This window comes from Conger conger, chromosome 5 (assembly GCF_963514075.1).
Source record: "Conger conger chromosome 5, fConCon1.1, whole genome shotgun sequence".
In the NCBI taxonomy this organism is placed as follows: Eukaryota; Metazoa; Chordata; class Actinopteri; order Anguilliformes; family Congridae; genus Conger; species Conger conger.
This window is the reverse complement of record NC_083764.1, coordinates 22,637,787-22,663,672: the sequence shown is the minus strand read 5'-3', so window position 1 is coordinate 22,663,672 and position 25,886 is coordinate 22,637,787. Positions and strand designations below refer to the sequence as shown.

The window sequence follows — 25,886 nt, the reverse complement described above, 5'->3', positions numbered from 1 at the left end:
GTTTCCTCACAAAACGACCATATACCTTTTCTACCAATCAAAATGACTGCTATACCATTGTTTTTTTGCCCCTATTAAAACCCTACTAAATTTTCTCAACCAAAGAAGTCTAGATTTGGGTGGAGCTACTTCATATTGGGCATGGCACTGAAAGGGTTAAGTACCTGACTTAAGGCCTCAACAGCAGCGCTGCATGGTCGTATGAAATCTGTAAACTGGTGCAATACTGTAGGTTGGGGAGGAGTACTCACTGGCTGCGCTGGGGTATTTGGCACTACTGGAACGTGCTCGGACGATTGGCTGCCGCCCCACAGCCCCCGCTTTGGGCTCGGGCGCTGCAGCAGGCTTCCGGGCGGGGCCGGTGGCCCTGCCCCCGGCGGTCTCTGGTTCGCTGGGAGCGGTGAAGGAGCCGCTCCTCTTCCGGGGCATGGCCAGCATGTCCAACCGGGACAGCTTCTTGGCGTCGGCCAGAGGCCTTCCGGGCGCCCCCACATCCGACCCCTGGGAGGCCCGGTCCGTCTCTCCGCCCTCGTTGTCCGAGGTCTCCCCCAGCCGGGCGCGTCGCAGCAGAGAGGCGCGGGTGGGCCGCGGGGCTGAGAGGCTGTTGGAGCGGATGAGGGCCTGCTGCACGACGCTCTTCGAGGCGGCCTTCGCCCCGTCGTCCTTCAGCGCGGGCGCGGCGGCGGGGGCTTTCCTGCGGGAGCCGGGCCTGGAGCCCGACTCATGGTCGGAGGAGGAGGCGGTGGTAGCGCTGTTCCAGCCCTGCTGGTGGTCCGAAAGGTCCAGGGAGCCGCGGTTCCCGGTGCTGCGGCGAAGCTGGAAGCGCTTGACAGGGTCGGGCTTGCCGGTGGAGTCGGCGGCCTGGGTGCGCCTCTTCTCGGACAGACGCTCGCGGGCTGTGGGCTGCCGGGCCTGCTCGCGAAACGAGTGGCTGGAGGACGACGACTTGTCCTTCAGGCTGCCGGAGGCCGGCGGCCTCTTCCTGGGTTGGGCGGGAGCGGCAGGGGCGTTCTTGCTGCTGACCAGGCTGATGGTGCTCGCCGTGTCCACATCCGACTCGCCGGACAGGGAGTCGTCGGCGTGACCCAGCCTGGGCCCTCGGACCCTGGGGAGGGGAGGTATGGTCTCCGCGTCCAGTCCCCAGGGGTCCAGGTCGAGGAGGGCGGGGTGGCTGGAGATGTGGGGGAGGCGGTTGAGCTGTACGTCGTTGCTGGGCCGGTCTTTGGTGAAGCTCTCCTGCCGGATGATGGAGGGTTCCTTGGTGGGGTCTCGGGACTGAAGATTGGGGGTGGAGGCATTGGGCTTGAGGGGTTTTCGAGGCTCGAGAACAACTGGGTGCCTGGTGGGGGCGGGGGCTGTAGCGGGGGGTGTTTTCTGTGTGACATCCTGTTCTCTCTCCGGCTGGGCAAGGACGGGGCTACGGGCTAACTCTCGTCTGGGGAAGGCCTGCTCTGACCCGATATAGAAAGAGGTCGACCTGACCCCTGGCCCCACCCCTTCCTCTGCCCCTTCCTGGAGGCCCCTTGCTTCCTGCTCAGCTCCTCCTTCTGTGACCTGATCCCGGCTCCTCCCTCTCCTCCTCGCCCCCGGGACATCGTCTGACCTGCTGGTGTCGCTCAAACTGTCTGGATCCAAGTCTTCATGAACGGGCAACTTGTCACCCATCTCAAGCTGACGTAGGGGGCCGGGTCCCCTCTCAGGGGCCTGGTGGCCTGGGTAGGGGTCGGGCTGGATCAGGATGCCGGGGAGAGCGCTTTCAGCCTTCTCTGATGGTGGCACCTGTGGAAGCAGCCGCCTCGCTCTGGACAAACCCTGGCTTCCGTCAAACTCAGGCCCTTCTATGTTTGAACCTGGCATGTCCTGATCGACAAATTTCCCATCTACAAAGCAAAATGTAAGCGCACATTTTTTAAACTGGTGAGTAATAATTTACAGGCATCCATGTACAGTACTGTGCAAAAGTCTTAGGCACCTGTATAACATTCTGTACAGATAAGATTCTTTCAAAAATAATACAATGAAAGGTCCTAAATAAATATACATTTTAAATGACAATTTAGTAATTTGGCAGAATAGTTAAAAACTGAGTCGAATCAATATTTTTTGTGACCACCCTTCGGCTTTAAAACTGCATCACTTCTCTGAGATATAGAACTGCAGGACAGCGTTGGCTAAGACAATCAGCAGGGAGGTTGTTCTAAGCATGTTGGAGAACTTGCCACAGCTCTTCTGCAGACTGGTTGGCTCCTTGTTTCTGATCTCAGACAGCCTTGATCAAGTTTTTATGTAAAACGTAGTCAATTGCTTACAGTAATATGTTACTTTTTTTAATTAAATACAAAAATGTCAAATTAAATCTTTTGGAAAATGAATATGTGGAAATCTCAAATGTGTGCTTTTATACTAACACACACACAAAAAAAAAACATATACATATATATAATAAAGTCTAGGGTGCCTAAGACTTCTGCACAGTACTGTATGTAAACAAATTTCTAGTGGAGTTGGAGTCAAATCTCCGACTTCAAACCCAACCACTTTGGTTTTGTTTGATCATTTTTATACATAAAAAAGGTTTTGGGGTTGGCTGTGATGGTGAGGAGTAGTTGAATTGAAATTAATAAAACATTTTTACTGCTTTTACAGTCAAAAGGTTCAGTGCCTCACCTCCATCTGCAGACTCTGGTGGGTTGTCCGATATCCCTGTCAGGGGCCCCGAGTCGCTGTAGCTGTCCGCCAGGCTGGCCCACCGAGACACCCACTTGGGGCCACCCAGAGCAGCTGAACACTGGGGATCCACCTGCAACAATGATGCAGACTAAGTCCCTGTCCAAGGCTCCCAAAATTAATGACTTACTTGGTCGAATCATTTCACAAAATTTTTTAAGGGGAGGCACCACAGGTGAAAAAGGCATTTGGGCTGGGTAAGAAGATTGAAGTCATTCATTTAGATGTTTTTGTACCAGCCGTGTCATGTAAACCAACCACCAGAAAAAAACATATTGATTTTACACATTTTACTTGGTGCTTCATAACAAAATTAGCAGGGGAATTACAGTTGGGTTTTTTTATTTTTTATTTTGTCATTTATATTTTATGGGGTATTCTATGAAAAATGGAAAAATAGCAAAAGATACACATTTTCTGGATAGTTTTTCAGAATAATTAATCAATAAAACACATTTTAGCCCCACTGTAATTCCTCATTATTGAGTCATTTATCACACTGAAATGGAAAAAAATTAACTCAGACTTAATCCACTGAGATAAAAATATGCATATATGTGCTTTCTTAATTATTCATGATCTAATTTCCATATGCTCTTAAAAAAAACAAACAGTGATGATACAAAAAATGTTTGCATTCGTGTCCACATTCAAAATATCAAATGTAATTTGTTTGTTTCCCCTATTCACCTGTGGTACCTCCACGTAAATCTTATAAGAACAAGCTTTAATTTAATGAAAACATTTTTGAAAGATATACATTTCATGTTTAAATAGAGCCATGTCCATTTCAATAAGAGTGACATCATGGCAGAGCTATACCTGTAGTGGGCCAGTGGGGGGGCCACTGAGAGAAGAGGCACTCGAGTCCTGTGGTGTGGCTGCCTTTGTACCCAGGGAGCCGAGCTTGGCGTGCCGTGGGCTTCCCCGCTCGTCTCTCTCCTTGATTACGGGCCGATACGTTGACGGGGTCACACCGGTGTACTCAGGCGAGTCAAGAACTCCAAAAACCTTTCGGAAAGAGACCGTTTGATGAACATTAAGGTAAGCCAATCAGAGAAAAGGTAAGCCAATCAAACTGCATTGTCTGCTTTGCGTCCATTGTAAGCCAAATAAAATGCTACTATTGTCATTGGAGTCGATTAGACTAACAAGGGAACAATCCCCCCTGGAGCAAATACATGACTGGGACCCCGTTTGCAGGGTGGGCTTTCCAAAGCCTGATATTTGTATCCCATTAAATTCTGAGAATTATGGTAGGAAAGATTAGGGAATTGTTTGTTTGTTTGTTTGTAATTTTTCAAATGGTAGCCTACGCATCCACACACCTGTCCTATATTTTGTGTAGAATATGAGCAGAACTGAATATATTGCAATATATAATAATACTGTAATAATGATACCAATTCTTTTTTCAAGCTTAATGTGTTCAGAGCCCATCATATTTACGTACTAATTATGATCACATTCAAATGCTGTCTGGCACCTATAATTATTCCATGGTCAACGTCACTTAAATCACATTTCTTCCCCATTCTGACCTTTGGTCTGAAAAACAGCTGAACCACTTGACCATGTCTGCATGGTTTTATGCTTTTAGTTGCTGCCACATGATTGGCTGATTAAATATTTGCATTAACAAACTGGTGTACAGGTCTAACTAATAAAGTGCTCACCCCAATTTAGCAACTGATCACACATGAAGGTAATCAGGGGAGCTGGCATAATTATCAGTCCATCAAGTTAGGTTGTATAATCACGTTATATATTGTAGGGAAACAGATGAATGGCCATTTTAGTAGCTTTATTACAGTCAAATACTAGGCTACCACACAGAGTAAGCACAGCAAATCCTTACCTGGTCGATCATGTTCCTGGCCTCCTCAACCTCCTTGTCCTGGGACTCGGTCTCAATGGTATAGGTGCCTGCGTCGCTCAGACTGTCCTCCTCCTCGCCCCTCACCGCTTTCGAGGTCTTGGGGTCCACGCTGCGGGCCACACCCAGGGGCACAAGCTGTGGCAGGGGCATGCTGGGGGCTGGAGCAAGGGCTGGGGCAGGGGCAGGGACTGGGGCAGGGGTTGGGGCAGAGGCAGGGGCCTGGACGGGGGCGGGGGCAGGGGCAGGGGTCTGGACGGGGGAGGCAGCTCGCGCAGTGGTGCAGGCATCAGGCTGCGGGACGAGCAGGGGTTGGGACGGGGAGGGGGACGGGGAGGGAGAGAGTGACCGAGGTGGGGAAACGAAGGGGATCATGGGTGCGTACGATACAGTTGGGGGCGCGGACGCGGGGGGCGAGGGGAAGGACGGAGAGGGGGTCTTGTCTCTGGCTGGGTCCGCCTTATTCGTCTCCTTCAGGAACTCGGCAGCGAACTCGCGGGCCAGCTTGGAATTCTTGCCCAGGCTGCCGAACGGCTTGACGGCAACTCCGGAGGAGGTCGCCCGCTCGTCCGCCTTTTCACGGTGGAGGGAGCTGGCCCTCTGGGGCCCTCCGTGGCCCTGTCCTTTCAGGGGGACGGTCACTTGCTGGGTGGGCGGGATCCCCTTCCTCCTCTCCAGCTTGGCCTTGAGGGCGGAGTACGTGTCCGCCTGGGCGTGGGCGGAGGTGTGGGTGAAGGACTGCGAGCGCTTCTTGCGCGGGTTGTCGTCGAAAAACTCGATGACGAAGGCTTGCTGGCTGTGGAGTTCGGGCGTGGGCGGCTTGCCCAGACTCTGGGGGGGCGAGGCCGACCCGGGCGGAGAGCGGCAGGGGGCCTCTTCCAGGGCCGGGGGGGTGGGCGGAGTCGGCTGCCGTGGCGACAGCGCCCGGGACTGGACTGGTTTGTGAGGAGGGGGGGCGGATGGAGGTGGCAGTTCCGGCTGCTGCGATTTGCTCCGCTTCCCCTTCACCACAGGGTCCTCGGAATCGCTCTGGGTTCCGTCGTCATGGTGATGGCCTGCACACCCAGATGACAAAAATAAATATAAGTTTCAGATTTGGATGAATCAAATTTTCATCCCTCTCATGCACTCACTTAGCAGACAGATGGCCAGATTACATTACATTACATTTATTTAGCTGACACTTTTATCAACAGGGACTTTTAGTTGATTAGACAAAGCAGGGCCAACCCCCCATGTGGCTTTAAGGGCTTTGCTGAAGGGCTCAATAGCTACACTGATCTTACTGTGGCTACACTGGGGCGTGAACCACCAACCTTCCAGGTCCCAATCAAGCACCTCAACCACTAGGCTACCAGCTGCCTTAACTAGACTACATTGTCATTTGTTTCCAGACTGCAATACCAGAGAGAGCTGCCACCTATTGGGGGAGAGGCATATCCCTCTTTGACAACAAGAGACATATATAAATAATCTGTGATTGACTGGCGACCTGTCCAGGGGGTATTCCTGCCTTTCGCCCAATGTATGCTGGGATAGGCTCCAGCCCCCCTGCGACCCTGTTCAGGATAAGCGGGTTAGGATAATGAATGAATGAATGAATATATAAATAATATTTCATAAAAATAGTGTCAGTCCATGAATCTGAGCAGATTTAAAACAGCCCAAGGAAAATTGTGGCACCTCTGTCGACATTATACCAAAGTTATACCAAGGCTCAAACTTCCAGGCCGGGCCTGAGCCCACGATGAATGCCTTTCACAAACCGAAGCGACTGAAGGCACACATCAATACAAAAAAAGGAAACGGATCCATGCGGCATTCTCCGCCCTGACCTTTGAGAGTCTTGATGTGCACGGGCAGGTCGCTCTTGGTGCTGCACACGTCCTCGCACTGAACCCTCTTCCTCATCATGCCCATGTCGCTGTGCACCAGCCAATCGGCCACCTTGCTCTCCGCCGACATCACCTCGGTGGGCGTGGTGGCCAGCAGCCTCCCGGGAGGTTTGTGCTGCCGCGAGGAGAACTTGGTGACATGGTCCTTGATCTTCATCTTGCCCGGCGTGCAGTCGTCAAACTCGATGGTGAAGGAGGCGTGGCTCTGCATCACGGGGGGCGTGGGCGTGGTCGGGGCTGGCGAGGGAGAGGGCAGGGGCGGGGCGTCGGTGTCCTTGGTGGGGATCTCCTGGACCTCGGTGTCAGGGGACGCAGGGCGAGCCTGGAACTCCTTGGTGGGGATTTCGAAATAGCTGGGCTCCCGGCCGTAAGAGTAGAGGGCCTTCCCCTGGGATGTCCTGTAGTCCATCTCTGAATCGAGAGCAGAACACTCCTTCTGGCTTTCTGTGGACAGAGGATAGTAATAGAAATAATAATAATAATAATACTTTGTTATTCAGCCCATACCCTTTTATCCAATGCGGTTTATTCGACAAAGCAGGGGACCATCCACTCTGGAGCAATGTGGGGTTAAGGGCCTTGCTCAAGGGCACAACAGCTGTGCAGATTTTATCATGGCTACACCGGTGCTTGAACCACCGACCTCGAAAAGCCCATCTTTGAGCATTGATGTTCTCTGACTGCACTGAGTCTTATATGCTGTAATAAAAGTTTGTGAAGCAAATGCGAGTTGTTTGATGTTTTATATAGTCTGTAATTAGAAAAATCTGAAAAGGGCAAGGTGTGTCCAAATTTCTGACTGGTACTGTGTGTGTGTCTATGTATATGTTGCATCACTGTAGCAGTGTCTCTGAGGTTTTTGAAAAGCAGCAAATGCATTAAGATTATAACGTTATTTTGTTTGATAAATCTGTGACTTCTTTTATTATAATTTATTCTCCCTTTACGTATGAAAATAGATATGTCCATTTCAAACGTTGCAACTGTCACTGGCCACATACTTCCAATGCGTCCTTTACATTGGCATGGATGTTAAGCAATACATCCACTAGAGGGCAGCATCAAAAGTTTCCAACTGACAACAAGGAACATGGTGACAGTGGAGGCAGTCGTAATAATGTAAGACGCAAAAGCTGAGGCAACATTGTAAATGGCGGTGGTCTGTGAGGCCATTAAATACATCGCGACATGTGGATGGTGAATTCTTATCACTAATATCAGTGAAGTTCCGCCATTCGTCATTCCTACGGTTGTGTCTCGCTTGACCTATTGGCTAGACCACCCCCACGATTTCCGGGGGTACTGCGTTTGGTCCGTATCCGTAAGCTTCCAGAAAACGCAGTGTATGGACAGGAGGCTCCGTCCATATCCTAATACGTATCTAACGTTGAGCATAAACAAGCTCTTGAGGGGACAGCCTGGTGAGGGAGACTGACCTGGGTGACCCTCGTCTGGCCTGCGCCCCTCGCCGTGCCGGCCCTTGTTGCCGGCATCATCCTCCCCCCACCACGAGGGCTGGCCGTACAGAGGAGTGGGCCTGGATGCAGGGGTCTCTGCGCATACACAGAACGAAAATATGAGGAAACATAATAATGAGAACAGACTTCTGGCTTATCATTTATACACATACACAACATTTATATACATACACAGGCACGTACAAGTCTGCTCATATACGCTCCAGACCTGGGTCGAATATGTTATCGTTTCGGATTCAAGTACTTTTCTGTGCTCGATTGATCTTGCCTGGTGCAATTGAGCCTACCCAGAGGACCAGAAGGTGGGTTTTTGAGAGTATTACATAAGTTCCAATAAACCAGACAAGCCTAGAAAAGTATTTGAATCCAAAACAAGTACGTTTTTGACCCAGTTCTGGTATATGCACGCATGCATGCACACATGACAGAATACGCACTATACTGTACATTTGACTCTGAGCCTGAAGTCATCTGGGTTAAAGGTGGAAACTTCTAAACACAAGCCGTACGGAAGCATAAAGTTTAAAGCACCACAAACCATTTGTCATCAAAAAAGTACAAAAATGAAGTACCAATAATGCATTGGAGCCATTAGGTATAGCCTATATGGCACATCTCTGTTGCCCTGCTTTTAAAGAACTGCAACATGTTACACCCCAAGGTCAGGAGGATGTGTGTTTGAGACCCATGAAACCCATATTGGCAAAAGCCATTGTAATGGGATTCAAGATCCAGTGCACATCAAACAATCCGTCTGGCACCAAAAATCATGTCACGTCCAAATCAATGGCATCAAATTTATTTTCCCCATTCTGACGCACCTGACCCATAGCTGCATGATTATACGCATTGCGCGGCTGGCACACGATTGGCTGATTAGATAATCGCATTAATAAGTAGGTGTACAATAAATAAAGTAATAAAGTGCTCAGTGAATGTATTCTCAATTGGATGTAATATTGTGACATACATGCAAACTGTGAACATTCCTATTATAAGACTATTGTAAAATGAACAGCCATCTCTGGCACAGGAGAGGGGTAGGACAATTAGTGTCGCAACGGCTCAACCAGAACATACCAGACCACATTCCGCAGGGTGAAAGCAAGAGGGACATCATAAGCCAGGCTAAAACCAGGCAACTGTTGCCATGGAGATTAAACATGCAGCAACATCCAAGGACAGAGAAACGCAGGAGAGGAAGAAAGGGGAAAGGGATAGAAAGTCTCTAACAGTGACACAGGACGGGATTTCAACATTGGGGAGGGAAGTCTAAAAAATAGAAACACAATGGGATAACAACACAAGTCAGCTGTGGATTATAGATGACATCAAAAAGAGCAGAAAGAAATCCTAAAGCAGAAACTGTGAAACTGCCTTAGTCATTTGAAGAGAAGCACTAATCTGACCATGGTCAGTCACCCGGTCAGGCTCTGCTCTAAAATGTCACCGATGAGGCAGTCAGCCACATATGATGGCCACAGACTGGCGAACAAATGAACAATGACCCAATGAAATGCTTTGATAAAACTGGCCAAACAGAGGGACTTGAGCTGGCATGCACTTTCATTATAAACACAGTGTGTTTTTACTGTTTGTTGCCATGACAAGCAGGAGAAATTGTGTGTATATATATATATATATATATATATATATATATATATATTTATTATGTATAATAATTATTTGTAGAAGATAATACATAATATATGAGCTTCACCTTAGCAAAGCAATACACAGAAGATAAGTCAAACGGCTGAGATTATTCATCATCTGAAGGGAGGTTTTAGGCGATTTGTTTTGTGTGATTTTGTAGGACGAGTGATGGGGGAGGGAAGGAGGGGGTCAGATAACACCACAGCATGGCCAGACAGATGCTCCAGGTGTCCAACTGTGCAGCCAGCCTGGCCTCTCACACCGATTGTATTAATGCATCTCACCGAATTTGCAGACACGATTGGTGGAGGATGATGTGACGTGCAGTCCGTATGTATTTGGACAGTTAGTAGGATTTCTGTTCATTTGGCTCTGTAGTGCAGCGCATGAATTGACTTTGAAATTAAATGTACTAACTGATGATGATATAAAGTGCAGACTGCCTTCTTTAATTTGAGGGTATTTACATTAGAGGGGACCAAAAGTATTTGGACGGACAAGTAACTGTCCTAATACATACGGACTACACTGTATAGACAAATCCAGCTACTGCATGGAAAACAGTATCTCTCAATGCACGGTACAAAAGGAAGAAGAGAGATGTAGGTAATTATAGGTAATATAATTATATTATAATTGTAAGTAAAGTATGCTATTCAAAGGCAAGCTCTCAGGTGCCATGTCACATTTCATCATCGGAAACACCAAAATATTTGACTACAAAGCTGGAACCTGCCCTGGTGGTTGATTAGTACGCAAGCACCATAATGTTTTTCTGAATATTTACTGTACAGATTTTTTTTTTTTCAATAAAAATAAATTCACAATTGCTTGGGTGAGAAACACAGTCAAGAACGTAAAACTGAAAACCTGACACAACATAAAAGGATTTAATCATTCATTTAACAAATCCCTGGTTCCATTACTGTACAAGAGTATACACCAATTGAAATGCACACCTGCTGATACTGCAAAATTAAAAGTTTAGAATCTACTGGAATTTTGGAGTTGTGCCCCGTTGTTTTTTAATGTCCCTGGGGATACCCCGTTTCTACACATGCAGCTAGTGGAGGCTGTGCGAAGATTAGACATCGCATCCCTGCAGTGGAGCAACCGGCTGTGTAATCTATAAATTAAGACATCCCTAAAAGTGCTCATTTGCACAGCAGGGTATTCAGCTAAAACAATTTATTTACAGAAATGAACGTCCCCCATGTAGACACGGGCAGTCTGTCTATTCTCGCAAATTTGACGGCTTCTCTCAGAACCGGCTTGAAAAAAACAAAACAAACAAGAAAATGAACACACCGGATGACCCTCGAGTAGTCTCTTCCCAGCGTAACGCGTCTGTGTATCGTGCCGTTTCTGCAGCAGGCCTCCGCAGTACGCGCGCAGACAGTGAGCCGAGACAGTGCTGCGGGATGCCAAACCTGCCAGCGTTACTCATTGGCAGCAGAGACTGAACTCCTGCCAGCCAGCACCAGCCATATGGCATCAGCCTTAGCAGAGAACGCAATTCAAGACACAAAAGGACCCAAAATAACTCAAAGGAACCTCAAAAGTGAGAAAAGATGACATGACGAGACCCGTGGGTTGAATTCTGGCTTACATAAGATGCCCCGACTTCAACTTGTCAAGTTTTGTCACACACAAAGTCCACACCCAAATAACTTGGTAATGTAATGTGACGTTTAATGTAATGGTTGAGAGTCACAGTGGCTTACCAGTGGCAGCCCTGCGGTCAGACTTCTCTTGTCGGGAGCAGAGGGGGTCCGAGGCCCCATCTGGAGGGTCTGGTCTCTTTCTCTCCACTGGCTTCAAACCCATGTGCAGGTGGCTGGTGTACTTCTCGTGCTGAAATTGTAGGAAGCCATAAACTAGGGGCACCGAGCGAGATTCGCCCAAGTTTCCCTCCAGTTCCCAGGACCCAACAACCCCTTCCACTGAATCAGCTCCAATGTACCGTGGTCTCCCTGAAAGCAGGCAACTGTATCATCTTAGCAGTAGTTTCAAAGCCTACTCAAGTGAAACCCGAACTAACTAGGTTTTAATTACATTCCTGAAGAGAAATTTGCACCTGACAATATGCAAAAATAATTTTTAAAAAGTAAAAATAAGGGTCTAGTTGAAGTTGAACACTCTATAAGCATAAAATGTGTACATAGGATGAAAAACAGTAGAAAGACATATAGAAAAATTTGAATTAGACTGTGCACCGACTTAACATTTCATTTGAAGCAAAGTACAGATGTGGCAAGCTCTGCCGATACCATAACTGCTGTAGGCTACTGTCAAAACCACCACACTCCAAAATACATTCAGGTTTATTCATGTTAGTAGAAAAGCCCAAGAAGTAACAGTTAACCTGTAATGGCAGTGAAAACAAATGCAAAATAACCAAGTGATGAATGACAACCCTAAAACAATTTGCATTATATATTGATAAAAAATCAAGACAGTCATAAGCACGTTCGCATGCAAGCAGGCAAACGTGCACATACATGTACCCTCACCTTGAGAGCCTCCTCTGGGACATGATGTTGACTCCTCTCCAAAGTATACACATGGGAATGTACATGTTGAGTTAAGGCTGAATAGATGATCGTCCAATCACAAGAAAGTACAGGAGAACTGTATTCTCTACTATGCTGTACTTTCAAAGGCAATACACACGAGTGACACAGGAAATTCGTGAAACCGGGACGACTTCAAGAATGGCATTACCCCTTATGGAACCCTACGCCAATCAATACTTTCACAGGTTGTGCCATTTCACCATCTCATGACATTACTGAGGCATTTGGTATGTAAGTACAATATAGCCAAAGTCATTTGGCATGTTTATCAGTGATCATAAAGGCTTGATGAAGCTCCCATTATAGGATTCTTCACAGAAAGTGTCACAGTTTGCAAGTGTTTAGTCAGCGTAAGACTGGGACAGGATTTCTTGCTCGAAAACCTCCCCTTTAACAAATCAAAACCTCACTGCAAAACTGTCCTGCAAGCTAGCACAAATGTACATACTTTACTGACTGTGACCAAAACATGAGAATCTGATTACCCGACTAACAGTCTCTGACTGACATTCCCTACGATGCCCCACTTTTCTCCCTTAAGAATCCATACAGCGGAACGAAACCCAATGATTTTTCTCAAATGATCACCGCGTTCCAACTTAGTGACAGTTCCAACTTTCCCTAAGACTGATCAAGAGGGAAAAGTGGCTTAAAGAAGCTATCCAAAATAACCTAAATGAATTGGGTGGCTCACATAAACACAAGTGAACATAAGTGACAAAGCGTGAAGATTTTTAGCCATCGCAGGGAAAACAACTGTCTCACCAGCAAGTCATTATCCAGTTGCAATATGACAATACACGGAAATTGGTTCTCTGGACCAAAGCGACAGGGAAATTAACAAATTAACAAAATCTTGCATACGTCTGTTCTAACCCAACAGAACCGCTCTGTCAGGTTCTAAACAGGAAGGCGTAAGAACAAAATGCATATCTCTGCGTGTAGAAGATAAGGATATCATATCCAAAGCGGATGACGTCTGAGAGCTTGAGGGTGACATAGGTCTGATCCGGGATCCTCTGGTCATTCACAAACGTCTGTTGAAACAAAAGAAGGAACCAAACAGGTATGTTAAGAAACATACAAAATATGTGCAAAATATGTGGAAGAGCCATGTATTGACAAAGCTAAGAAGATACATTTTAATGTTATACTCTCTTTTTCGCAGAATATTTTTTCTAAATACGGAACGTGAAAATTGTATTATTATTTAATTATTTATGAGAACCATGTAACCATAGTATGCCATTTTGTATTTCAGCCTTTGTATGGTGATATAATGTGCAGCTTACACATCTTGCATCATATACGCCTGAAATCGGTAAGCTTGTGGAGCCACTGAGCGTCACAGTGTTTTTATTGTGAATACTTAGTTACTTTGTCATGGGTTCTACAGAGCTTAAATGGTTTAAACTATGAAGGGCCACTACAAGGGCAAAGGAAACTGCCACGTGATAACAGCAAGTGTGCATTCTCTCTCTTCCCAAGACACAACAACAACTCAGGATAATGAAGCAAAATAAGCTGTGCAGAATAGCCACTGGCTTTTAACCCTTCTGCTTGTGCTCACCTCAGGGCCTGCATAATGGGACGCTCTCTTTAATAACTTATTCATTATTCATTTATTTATTTGTGAAAATATATTATATATGTTTTTCTTTTATATGTATCAATGTACTTACTACATTTTATAATTCATTTATTTATTTGTGAAAATATATTATATATGTTTTTCTTTTATATGTATCAATGTACTTACTACATTTTATAATTTCAAGACAGGGAGGAAAAAAAATACTATGACCCTTTCTGAGAGGGGGGTAAAACAACAAACAGACAAAAAATAAATAAATAAAGATACATTAAAAAAAAGCATAATCATAATAACAAAAATAAATAAAAACATATTTATTTTCTCCCTGCTACCTCCTCCTGCTTAAAGGGACAACCCCCCTGCTTAAAGGGTTAACAAGCCATTTTAAAATCATGGCAGAGGGGCAATTGCACAACGGAGGCATCACTGGATTATGGTTTATTTTATAATTCTACTGTGCCTCATCAATAGTCCCTTTGGCTTTGAACCCACAGCTCCACACCCGGAATCCCTTGGCATCCGCTACCTCCGAGCACCTTCAGCTGATGCTGATGCAAGACAATACACTGCAAGAAAAGCCACTTGGAGTCCTTCCACATAATCATTCTCAAATCGAGCAAGGACTATGTCAGCGCATTGCAAGAGAACATGCTTACATACTCAGCAGCCACAAGTATCGGGCTCAACACTTAATGTAATCTGGGGGGAAAAGCCTGATGAAAAAGATACCATAGCACAATACTTTTTTTAAAGTTTACTTCTAAGGAAAATTTTATTAAGTCAGCTAAATGTAATGAATGCCTTGCTGCAGTACATTTGAACATGACTGCAAGGCTTTTGAGAGAATAGAGTGAATATTACTGATCCGATGTGTGCCAGTCTAATATGCAGGGACATACAAGGCATTGGGAAAAAGCCAATTTCAATGTTAAGGTGAGAGGGTTGTGGCCACTAAGCAAAAATGTCTATCTGTCCTTATCCTCGAGGGATTCCTGAATGTAGTTAAAATGTTGGAGGGGGGGGTGGGGGTTACTGGACTGTGGTCACTCACCCCATTCAAGCTGCCCAGGTCCTTGACCAGGTGTTCATCGGTGGCTGGTTCATAGTTGATGACAGCGTGTTGCTTGTCCACACTGCGGGACTGCAGGGAAAAAGAGAGCAAGCTTTAGCTTACATTTCAAACAGCACTACATTGGTACAGAACACATACCTTAATATTTGCACTAGCTGGTGGGAGCCTCAACAACATGCCACATCACAACTGAAGCTCCTCTTACAACTGCCGGTCATTGATTTCCTTGATCATGTGACAATTTTGCGGCACTGGGGTATTTCCATCTGTCATAGTTTTAAACAGAAACCAAATTCTACAATAGAAACATTTTACAATAAGGTCACATGAATTAGCATAAACTAAAGTACTTTATAACTAACCAACTACTGAGAAGTTCAAATAAAGTGTATCCTATAGTTTGCTAATGTATAAATATGAATGCAATGAATACATTGGTTCGCAGTTAACAAATACATGAACTAATTTCATGCCTAATGTATTTGTGCATCAAGTTTTTTTATTCTAACAACTACATTAATGTTTATGTAAGTGTAAATGCTTGAAGTGTGAACAATTTCACAGTATCTTCTAAACACCGTTTGTGGAATTTAATCTTTATTGGCCACGACAGGTTTCACCAGGATTTCTCATTTCTCATAATTGGCATTATTCAAAGAGCTGATTCAAAGCCTTCCTAAGTCAATGTGTCAATACCTCACCTTTGCTGGGCGATGCTTTCGTAGGCAGCTTTCAACATTCCTTCAATTCCTTACCACCCAATTCCTAAGCACCTGATCATCCGGTACACTCAACAGCCGGCACATGACCTACTCCCAAGACAAAGTGGCTTTGAAACTACTTATTGCTATAGCCACCTTTATTTCTAAGCGCATACACTGCCATCAAACCACCTCATATAGCCTTAATGGAAGATAACATTGACTTTATTCTTCTTTTACAAGTTACAACCACTTCTTTTGTTCCCCAATTGTAATCGGCAATTGCGTTTCAAGTCAAAGATGTATCACTGCCTTCTGCACGCATAATTCTGAATTTTTTACACCCTCCAGCCCCCAAAATAACTACAGCAGACAGCCAGCATTGGCTGGAGAGGAGATGCACTCAGCCAGCATTGGCTGGAGAGGAGATGCACCTTGCTGATGGGAAAGGGAGGAACTAATGTAGCTGTAGGGCAGCCTGTAGCGTAGTGGTTAAGGTAAAGGACTGGGACATGCATGGTCGGTGGTTCTAATCCCGGTGTAGCCACAATAAGATCCGCACAGCCATTGGGCCCTTGAGCAAGGCCCTTAACCCTGCATTGCTCCAGGGGATTGTCTCCTGCTTAGTCTCATCAACTGTACGTCGCTCTGGATAAGAGCGTCTGCCAAATGCCAATAATGTAATGTAATGTAATGGAACCTGAGAAGGCCCAGTTATCTAAAACTAGCCCATATCCACTGCGGGCAGGAAGAGGCCAGATGTCCAGTCATCGATGGCGACTAGATCTTCAGTGAATCCCCTGGAGATTATGAGAGGCACTATGTAAATGCAATCCAGTATCCATTAATATTATAGGACCATGACTATCCTCAGAATGGCACCTTTACAGACAAAGCCATTTGTAAGCCTGGAAATTCACAAGTTTAATAATAAACATGGAGAGACACTGGAAAATCAAAGCCAAAGCAGCAAGGAAATATCATATCCATATCCAAAACCCCTCTAGAATTGAATGAGTTGTCTCCGTCTGCTGGTAAGTCGGCTAGAGTGAGATGGGAGGAATCGGTCTGAAAATTTGAATTCCTTTCAAGTGCACAGTCAATGAATTTTCTAGACAATACACCGGCGACCCATCTTCCACTTAAGGCCCTCTTCAGTCCACTCTTTTAAAGAGAGGAGGCAATGGGCCAGACTCATTAGAGGACACATAAATAATTCAACTGATATTTTCCCCATACGTGCTTTCTTAAATACAGAATCGGTTACCCTCATTTTTAACCTAAAACCTATTTAGCATTCAGGCTCTGGAGTCCTGGAAACCCAAATACCGTGCAGTCCGTAATTCTTTGGACAGTGGTAGAAATACTAAATGAATCATTATTATTCATTTATTACCCAGCTAGCAGAAAATATTATTACAACAATATTATTGGAATAGTGGTTCATTTAGGTATAATTTATTTCCATGTCCTAAACAACATTAAAGCTAAGCAGCAAATGGGTCCAGTTCACACAAACATTATCTGTTCTGCAGGAAAACACATTGAGGACATCCTGATCTGAATCCTGGTTATGTGCCACACCTTTGACTTACCGAACAATTCACTTAATTTCTCTATGTTAAAAGTAATGTGATCAAAGAAAAATATGGAAGCGCCTTTCATTTGGATTCAAAACATCCTGGTTGTAAGATGTAGGAAAAGACATGGGAAATATAGGAGAGGTGCCAACTTCTCCAGTCCATTATCAATCCATTATCATAAAAAGGTTCTTTAATTTATGCTTGAATTTTGTGATTTGTGGACATAACCAGTGGCTGGATGCCTTCTCTGGTGATGCTCTGCCAGGCCTGTATTGCAGCCATCTTTATCTCATGCTTGTTTTATATGTACAATCAAACACACCTGTGCAATTACAAACATCTGGGAAGCCATGTGTCCCAAACATTATGGTTCCCTGAAATGGGGGACTATGTATAAACACTGCTGTAATTTCTACATGCTGAAACCAAAATGCATAAAAGACCGTATGGGTCTTTGTCCCAAACAGTACGAAAAGCACTGTAAATGCTTTCCATGGATCTTATATTCTGACGGGAAGACTCCTGAAAAGGTTCCTTTTATACCCCTTTCCCCAGGCCTTGGAATGAAACGTGCTTAGGTCTTGTTGCTATTGGCAACAGCTGCCCAGGATACCTTGGACATCGACAGTTCTGCATCAGGAGAGATGTGTGTGTACTTACTGCAATGTACAGGTGCAGTGCCAGGAAATGCTTGGGACCCAAATTCTCGCCTGCTTTGGAGGGGAAACTGAAAAGCACCTGATTCCACACTGTTTGTGAATCAATGTTTAGAGCTCTGAACCAACAGACTGTTTCACCTGAAAGATTCAACCTGGACTTCAGTCGCACTAATGTTTGTTAATGACAAAAGTAGGTAGTTTCACAAGGGCAAGGGCATTCAGACTTTTGGGGGCTTATCTCATGTTGCTGAAAGCACTCCCCCAAAAATCCTCAAGGCGTGGTGTATATTAAGTTAGGGATGATGATTTTTCAATAATTCCAGAGCTATAGCATAAGGTGATTGATTCTAAATTGATTTCTGGCCCAGGGAATCTATTTTTAGAACGCATCTTGGCGGTCTGCAGAACTGGTTCTATAGAAAATTCTTGCAAGAGGTCTCAATTCTGGCTTTTGCTTACTGGGCTGTTTGAATGCCCGATGCATCCTACTAAATGCGCCTTCGATAATAGCTCCGCCCCCTCAGCCATTATCCCGCTTATACCACTGCTTACCAACAAAAATATATATTTATAATCAAATACATATATTTGCTTTATTCTATTCATAGTAGATTAAGAAATATCCACTTTAATGCTTTTTTAAATTTTTTATTTTTTTTTACATACATTGTATTCATAAATACTAGTTGCACATTAATAGGTTTTGTGATTAAATAAAAAAGATTGAGTAGGAACCTATCCAATGATTCATCAATTACTCGTACCCATACCTACTATCCAATCATATTGCTGTGGCATCTCGCTGGACTTGAAAAGGCACCCTTTCTTCTCCACACTGACCCAGACCATAACTGTTTATGTATTTTCTTTGATTACTTCATATAAGTTAGTAGCTGCAACAGAGACTTCTGGGGTGTCTGAACACTGCAATCTCGTAACTCAGCAAATTCAGAGCGAGTCAGAGAAACAGAGAGACCGTTAGGGCCGGGTGAATTTGACTCATTTCCCAGCTTTGTAGGGGCTTGGGAAGTCGCCCCTACAAAGCCACCAACAAGGTCTCAATCCATTTATATAAGGGTCAGTGACAAATAAGAGATTCCAGTTTTGAAAATTAAATGGAAATAAAAAAAAATGTTTTACCTTCATTTGAATGATATTCAGTTATTTCTAAAATTATATTTTCAGCAAATGTAATTGATCTATTTTAATTTAGAATCATATGATGACATCAGTCACAATTGTCGTAAGTTTTGCTTTTACCACCCAATAACCAGTAAATATTGAAGGTGAGATTTCATCAAGTATGTAGTAACTTATTTTTTATAGAAATTGCAATTATAGGGCAATGTTTTCAAGTCTCTTACACAAAACTTGTGCTGAGAAAATGCTGAGAAGTGATCCAATCTGGAAAATGTCCATGGCACTATAAAGCATTGTGTTCTCAACTCAATACATTGAAATGATGCATTTTTACAACAAACAATCTGTGTTATCCACCCTGACAGAAATTGTTACCCAGTCTGGACCCATAAACGAGTGAAAGACAGGCCCTGGCACGCACACTTGCAAGACGGACTGACCTTCTGTTTGTGCAGACCGTCCCTCACGCACCAACGCGACCAATTTCCGGTCCTGACGCAAAACCTTCACAGAGCCGCAGAGAGCGACGGCAGAAAACCCTAACCTGTTTTTCACGATCAACAACCCTGGCTCTGTCACTGAACACAGCCTGAAAGCAACCCGTTTCCTATCTTAATCTGGCAAGATACCTTTGTTCACCAGCCATTCAAGAAATGTTATTGTGTCGAAGGGACTGGGAATTGCTTTTTAACTGAAAACCTCTTGTTTCTTTGGGCTTTTTTCCCCCCACATGAGGTACACAAAGAAATGAGCTCCCGCATTCAGTACAGTCAAGTAAAAAGGAACTAACTGCTAATGGGAAACCTCATTTAAAGTCACATGGGTTGTAAGCCCTGCAAAAACAATTACAGCCTCTGGAAGGCTCCCATATAAAGGCAAGTTATTTTCTGCCCTCCGCTGTCCATAGCAAACAGCCCACAGATGGGCAGTGTAATGACGTATCATGATGTCGCATTTTGCTTTCTGTAGACTAGTAATCAGGTACTGCAAGTATGGCTAGTACATGGAGTGTACGCTAAAAAGTGCTACTTATGTCAAAGGTGCTGTGAGTGTGACAACGTAACCACCTAAAGTATTCATTTCATGTTCCATTCAGTCATTCATTCATTATCGTAACCCGCTTATCCTGAACAGGGTCGCAGGGGGGCTGGAGCCTATCCCAGCATAAATTGGGCGAAAGGCAGGAATACACCCTGGACAGGTCGCCAGTCCATCGCAGGGCACGCACACCATTCACTCACACACTCATACCTATGCAATTTAGACTCTCCAATCAGCCTAACCTGCATGTCTTTGGACTGTGGGAGGAAACCGGAGTACCCGGAGGAAACCCACGCAGACACGGGGAGAACATGCAAACTCCACACAGAGAGGCCCCGGCCGACAGGGATTCAAACCCAGGACCTCCTTGCTGTGAGCCAGCAGTGTTAACCACTGCACCATCCGTGCCGCCCATTTCATGTTCTGTTATGGCAAAATAGTTACCTACACATAGTGGATACACTACTAAGACCTGAACCAAGACAAGCACACACACTAAATTATATTTTCACTCACGGCTTTTCTTTTAGGCAGTGGTAAGAAAGTTCTGAATGTGTGTTTTGGAAGTTCTTCAGCAATTGAAATGTGAGACGTTACGATGCGCAAGGACCCCAAGCAGGTCGTTGAGGCGAGCAGATCTTCGACCGACACCGTGGTCGCTCACCTGTAGCATGAGCTCGCAGTCCTCCCGGCCCACGAAGATCATCTCCCGAGGGAGCCGGTGGCGAGTGGCTGAGCTGCTGACCAGAAACCATGACGTCACGCTCATCTTCAGAGGCCTGCGGAGAAGCCGCTTCGCATCCTGGGAACATAGGAAATAATGGGAAACGGCTCAGTCAAGAGTAAGAGTTGTGATTGAGCTTGTGTAGCCACAAACCAAAGTTTGTGGTCTCCACTTAAGCCACAATGTATTCAAGTTTCTAAATAACATTTGTGATCTAGCCAAGCAACCAAAAGCACTCCCTTACAACCTGTGGTCCTTTCTGCTGGACATCATTCCTGCTGTAACTAAGGTTTATCTATGGGCTATGCAGAAATTAGATAATTATTTGAATGCCTTAAGCTATGAGAACAGACTCGATGGCAGTTTATAAAATTGAATCCATTTGCATGGCACACTGCTCTAAAAATTATTTGCAGTCAAAGGACTCATTTTGTCAAAGGAAGTGACAAAACAAGACTTCATTACCATTTCACAGACCATGGCTGTGTCTGAAAACAGCTTAGCTGCTTACTTCTTCATACCTAAATTTAGTATACTGGATGAGAAAGTTGTTAAGTAGGCAAAATGTTTCTCTAAATGTAGTACTGATGATATACATATTTTGTTGAGTGTGGACGTGCCCAAAACTATTGTGTCCTAAAAATATGTAGTGTCTACAAAACATACTGCCGACTGTGTGACATTTCCCCATGGTATTTTCCAAGGGTACAGCGAAACTGACAAAAGCGCCCACTCTTGTAATAAAAAGCCCCCACCTCTTTCTCTATGATCTATTGGACAGTGATTGGACTTGAAGATGGCTCCGCCTCTTCCTATTAGTGGGACCTCCTAAAATGGTCTACTTCCTGAAAAGTCTGCTCCAGAATACACTCAGGGAAACCCTGGAAATATCTATATTAAAGTACATTAAATTGAGAGAATTTACTGTACTTAACTTAAACTTATCCAGTGTACTCACGGTGTGCATTTGGGGACACATACCATAAGTGGTTATTTAGAAGACACTACATATTTTGAGGACACAGTAGTTAGGAGGTTTCAGACACGGCCCATTATCCAAGAGTGACAACTGGAAATGGTAAATGGTAAATTGTCTCCCTTTATATAGCGCCTTTATCCAAAGTGCTGTACAATTGATGCTGCCCATTCACCCATTCATACACACACTCACACACCAACGGTGATGCCATGCAAAGCACCAACCAGCTCGTCAGTAGAAATTGGGGGTTAGGTGTCTTGCTCAGGGATACTTCGACACAACCTGGGCGGGATCAAACCGGCAACCCTCCGGTTGCTGTTACCTCCTGAACCAACTGATTGATTGACTGATTAATTGTAACTGCTAGCTTGACCATTAGCTAACTGTTATATTGGGTGTGATCTGGGGTGACTATGGTTATCTTTTCAGCAGGACCTTTGTGGCTAACTTATGTCTAGCTAGATTAGATAACAAGCTTGATATGGCCAGCACCAATGGCGAACACAAATGTTCCCTTTCATAATTAGTTTGTTATCCATTCTACTTCTACACTTTTATCTAGAATGACATACAGTAGGCATACTGTATGTAAACGAGATCATAGCAATATACATTCTATACACTACAATATACACTTTAATACAGGATCTATCAATTAATCACACTCGTTTAAAATGGCATGCTACGTACCAACACAGTTTGTGTTGAACGAGTGATACAAGATACACCCACCGAGCACTTTATTAGGAATATTTTTACTTTATTACACCCACTATTTTTATTACACCTATTATTCATGTGATTATCTAATCAGCCAATTGTGTGGCAGCAGTGCAATGCATACAACCATGGAGATACGGGTCAGGAGCTTCAGTTATTCACATGTTCACATGAACCATCAGAATGGGAAAAAAATGTATCTAAGTGACTTTGACCGTGGAATGATTGTTGGTGGCAGACAGGGTGGTTTGAGTATCTCAGAAACTGCTGATCACCTGGGATTTTCACACACACTATTCTCTAGAGTTTGCAAAGAATTGTGCAAAAAACTAAAAAAAAAATCCAGTGAGCAGCAGTTCTGCAGACAGAAATGCCTTGTTAATGAGAAACGTCAGAGGAGAATGGCCAGACTGGTCAAAGCTGACCGGAAGGTGACAGTAACGCAAATAACCACACATTACAACAGTGGTATGCAGAAGATCATCTCTGGACACACAATGCATCATAACTCTTAAGTGGATAGACAACAACAGTAGAAGTCTAAAAAATAAGTCTAATAAATACTGAATAAAGTGCATGGTGAGGGTACATGGTCTCAAATAGGACACATGGACATGGTGCAAAATAACTACAGTCTCCTCCAAAAAGTATTTGAATAAGGCCAATTTGTTTGTTTTTGCACTACACTGAATATATTTGGTATTTCCTGGTATTTACACCTAGATGTGTTAAATTGGTAGAGGGTAATCTTGGTCTCATCAGTCCATAAAACTTTGTTCCAGAACTTTTGTGGCTTATCTCTGTACTTCTTTTCAAATCATTATCTAATCTTGCCTTCCAATTCTTATCACTGATGAGTGGTTTGCATCTTGTAGTATAGCATCATTATCACTGCTGTTCTCGCTAACTGAGAGTCTTTTCACAATCTGGCATTGGTATTTTGTGGTTTTATCACGTCAGAGATTTTCTTTGACATAAATATGATTGCGACAATAATTTGAGACGATTATTCATTAGATGCTGGATACAGTCCATTCTTACTCATATTCCAGGATACATGTGATACCCAAGAGTTTGGGAGCCCTGTTGTGTTGTATCAAAAACAGTCCAAGACTTGGCTACAAGAGAACCCAGAGCAGGCTGTTACAAAGAAGAATACAGCTCACACGGGAAGTCAAGGATAAAGTGTCCAAGACTTTTCACTGACAATTCACATTGAATGCCTTACTGAGAAATACATAGGAGCCCCCAAACTATAAATCGAACCCCAAACTATACACCTAAAGTCTGGAGTTGTTTCACAAGAACTGTACAGCCTCAGCTTCCTTAATTATCTACCACATATACATCTACATTGTTATCCCAAGACAGGTCACTTTCAGTGGCGGTATGGGTAATTGTTTAATGTCATGCTCAGCATTGCACTCCATTGTAATTCTGGTTAAATTAATAGCACACCTTATCTATAAGTGATGCTGTATCTTATGTTGTTGACAGAACAGTGAAAGAGCGACATTGGAGGCCACAAGGCTACTGCTCTACTGCGAACACACGCATAGCCTACTGCAAGTTAGCTGACCTCAGAAATTAGTAAATGAATATGTTCATCCAACGCCAGGCTGCAGAGAGTCAAATTTCAAATAAGAGAATCGTCTCTTTTAAAGAAAACATGGCTGCTTAAATGCATATGATCTGTTTCCACAGTAATATCCGTTTCATTATTTAAAAAATTGGCATCCTTTAACATGATTCCGAATCCAGTACCTCAGTATTCACGCGTACGCGGGCGCTCCTCATCTTTTCCCAAACCTGGTCCGGAGAAAGAGAGAACTATCCTCACTGTATTTCAATGAAGGGATATTATCACACGTTTAGCTAAAAAATAATAAAATATCTGTAAAATACAGACAGATTGTGCGAGTCAACAGCGAGCAATCCAATCCACAATCGTCATATTATCATCCCCACTGACAACAGTCGACAAGTCTTGATTACACTGCATTTAATTGCTCAATTATTAGATAGCGTTTCCTTAAAAAAAACATGGAACCCCCATTAAACAGTGAGTAGGAGCAGCCTGATCCAAGCACAGCAGCATCAAAGAACCGAGAGGCTGGTCAGCTCTTGAAGGACACACAAACTACACATACATCCTCAACATATGGGAATCTTACATGCATCCCCACCCAATTAGGGACGGATAGTCGAGTCATTGGATGCACGCGACGCATAGCCTACTCCAAATACCATTTCACTGGCCCCTCGCTAAAAATAAATATTGTCAGTATGACAATGCCAAATTAACCTGTCGCATGCAAGACTCAATGGGTGGGCCGACAAATGTGTGTTTATAGCATAAAAATCAACTCATGATGTGAAGAATAAGGTACTCGTGTAGAAAGCTAGTATGCTACAGCTATTCCCAGACAGTTGCATTATGGCTATCAAAGAAAACACACAGCTCTTTCACTGCCATTGGCTTCTGATGTACCCGACACTGCCAAAAATACCAAACATTAGTCTAATTTTTACTACACAACACATTATTTCAAGCGTCCTGTTGAGGACACTCATTTCAGTAAACAATACGCTGTTTATCCAGCAAGGATTAGGTGCGAAATCACTGCATTTTTGCAGTTATGTTATCTTATTCAATCCCTAGCCCCCATTCCAATAGCTGCAATTCCTCACAAATAGCCTAAGCGGTATGCGGCCGTTTATTTCCAGTCATACATCTGGTTTTGACACGGCCACCGCGTAGATTAGATTGTTTGTTTCATAAGGCCAAACACCATTCAGGAAATGATCTTGAATGAACATCTTGCTACCCTTCGCAACCAGCGTCGTATCACTCCCATTCTCGCGACATACCTATAAATTCCAGATCCCGCTTCCCAGAATAAAGCACCAGCGGATATCAGCATTAAAACGCTGGGAAAACGCTGCCTTCCGTCCGAGATGAATATTAGAAAAAGCAATACGGTCCGCTTCTCAAATACACAAAACGAATGCCGCCGTTGACAGCTAGTCCAGGTGAAAGGCACAAGCAACACACCCTTCCCTCGGCAACGAGACCATGCATTTTCTGACTGTATAAGTGACACCGTGAGCAGCTCAACACCGCCTCCCGGTTAGCAGGTTATTGACGCAACACCAAACGCCCAGGCGTGATGCTTTCGGCACCTGTAAGGAACTAAATCAGGCAAAACAGGTATGCGAGTTTCACGATTTCACAATCACAAGCAGCCCAACATGTTTTCACTTATCTGAGGATTTCCTCCCCATTATTGTTGAACTATAGGCTATTTCACGTGGGTTACATGAGACCCAGCCGTCTATGACGTCACTGTCTTTGTTTTCAATAAGAAAATATCTTATTGTTTTCCATCATATTATGATTGTTTTATTGAGAGCAATTTTGTTGAACCATTATTCGAACAGTAAATTAGTTAACAACCGGTCATC

At 44.2% G+C, this 25,886-nt stretch overlaps 1 protein-coding gene across 1 annotated transcript in view; it reads right to left on the bottom strand.

The window, feature by feature from the left end:
* Positions 1-25,539, bottom strand: part of LOC133128827 (centrosomal protein of 170 kDa protein B-like) — a 37,861-nt gene extending 12,322 nt beyond the window's left edge. Inside the window, 12 exon segments of the mRNA XM_061242635.1 lie at positions 252-1,880; positions 2,668-2,800; positions 3,550-3,738; positions 4,586-5,658; positions 6,439-6,942; positions 7,935-8,051; positions 11,357-11,486; positions 12,146-12,204; positions 13,167-13,245; positions 14,854-14,943; positions 20,663-20,800; positions 25,293-25,539. Coding sequence (XP_061098619.1) covers positions 252-1,880; positions 2,668-2,800; positions 3,550-3,738; positions 4,586-5,658; positions 6,439-6,942; positions 7,935-8,051; positions 11,357-11,486; positions 12,146-12,204; positions 13,167-13,245; positions 14,854-14,943; positions 20,663-20,767 — 4,108 coding nt within the window. The 5' untranslated portion in view covers positions 20,768-20,800; positions 25,293-25,539.
* Between the last annotated feature and the right edge of the window lie 347 nt (positions 25,540-25,886).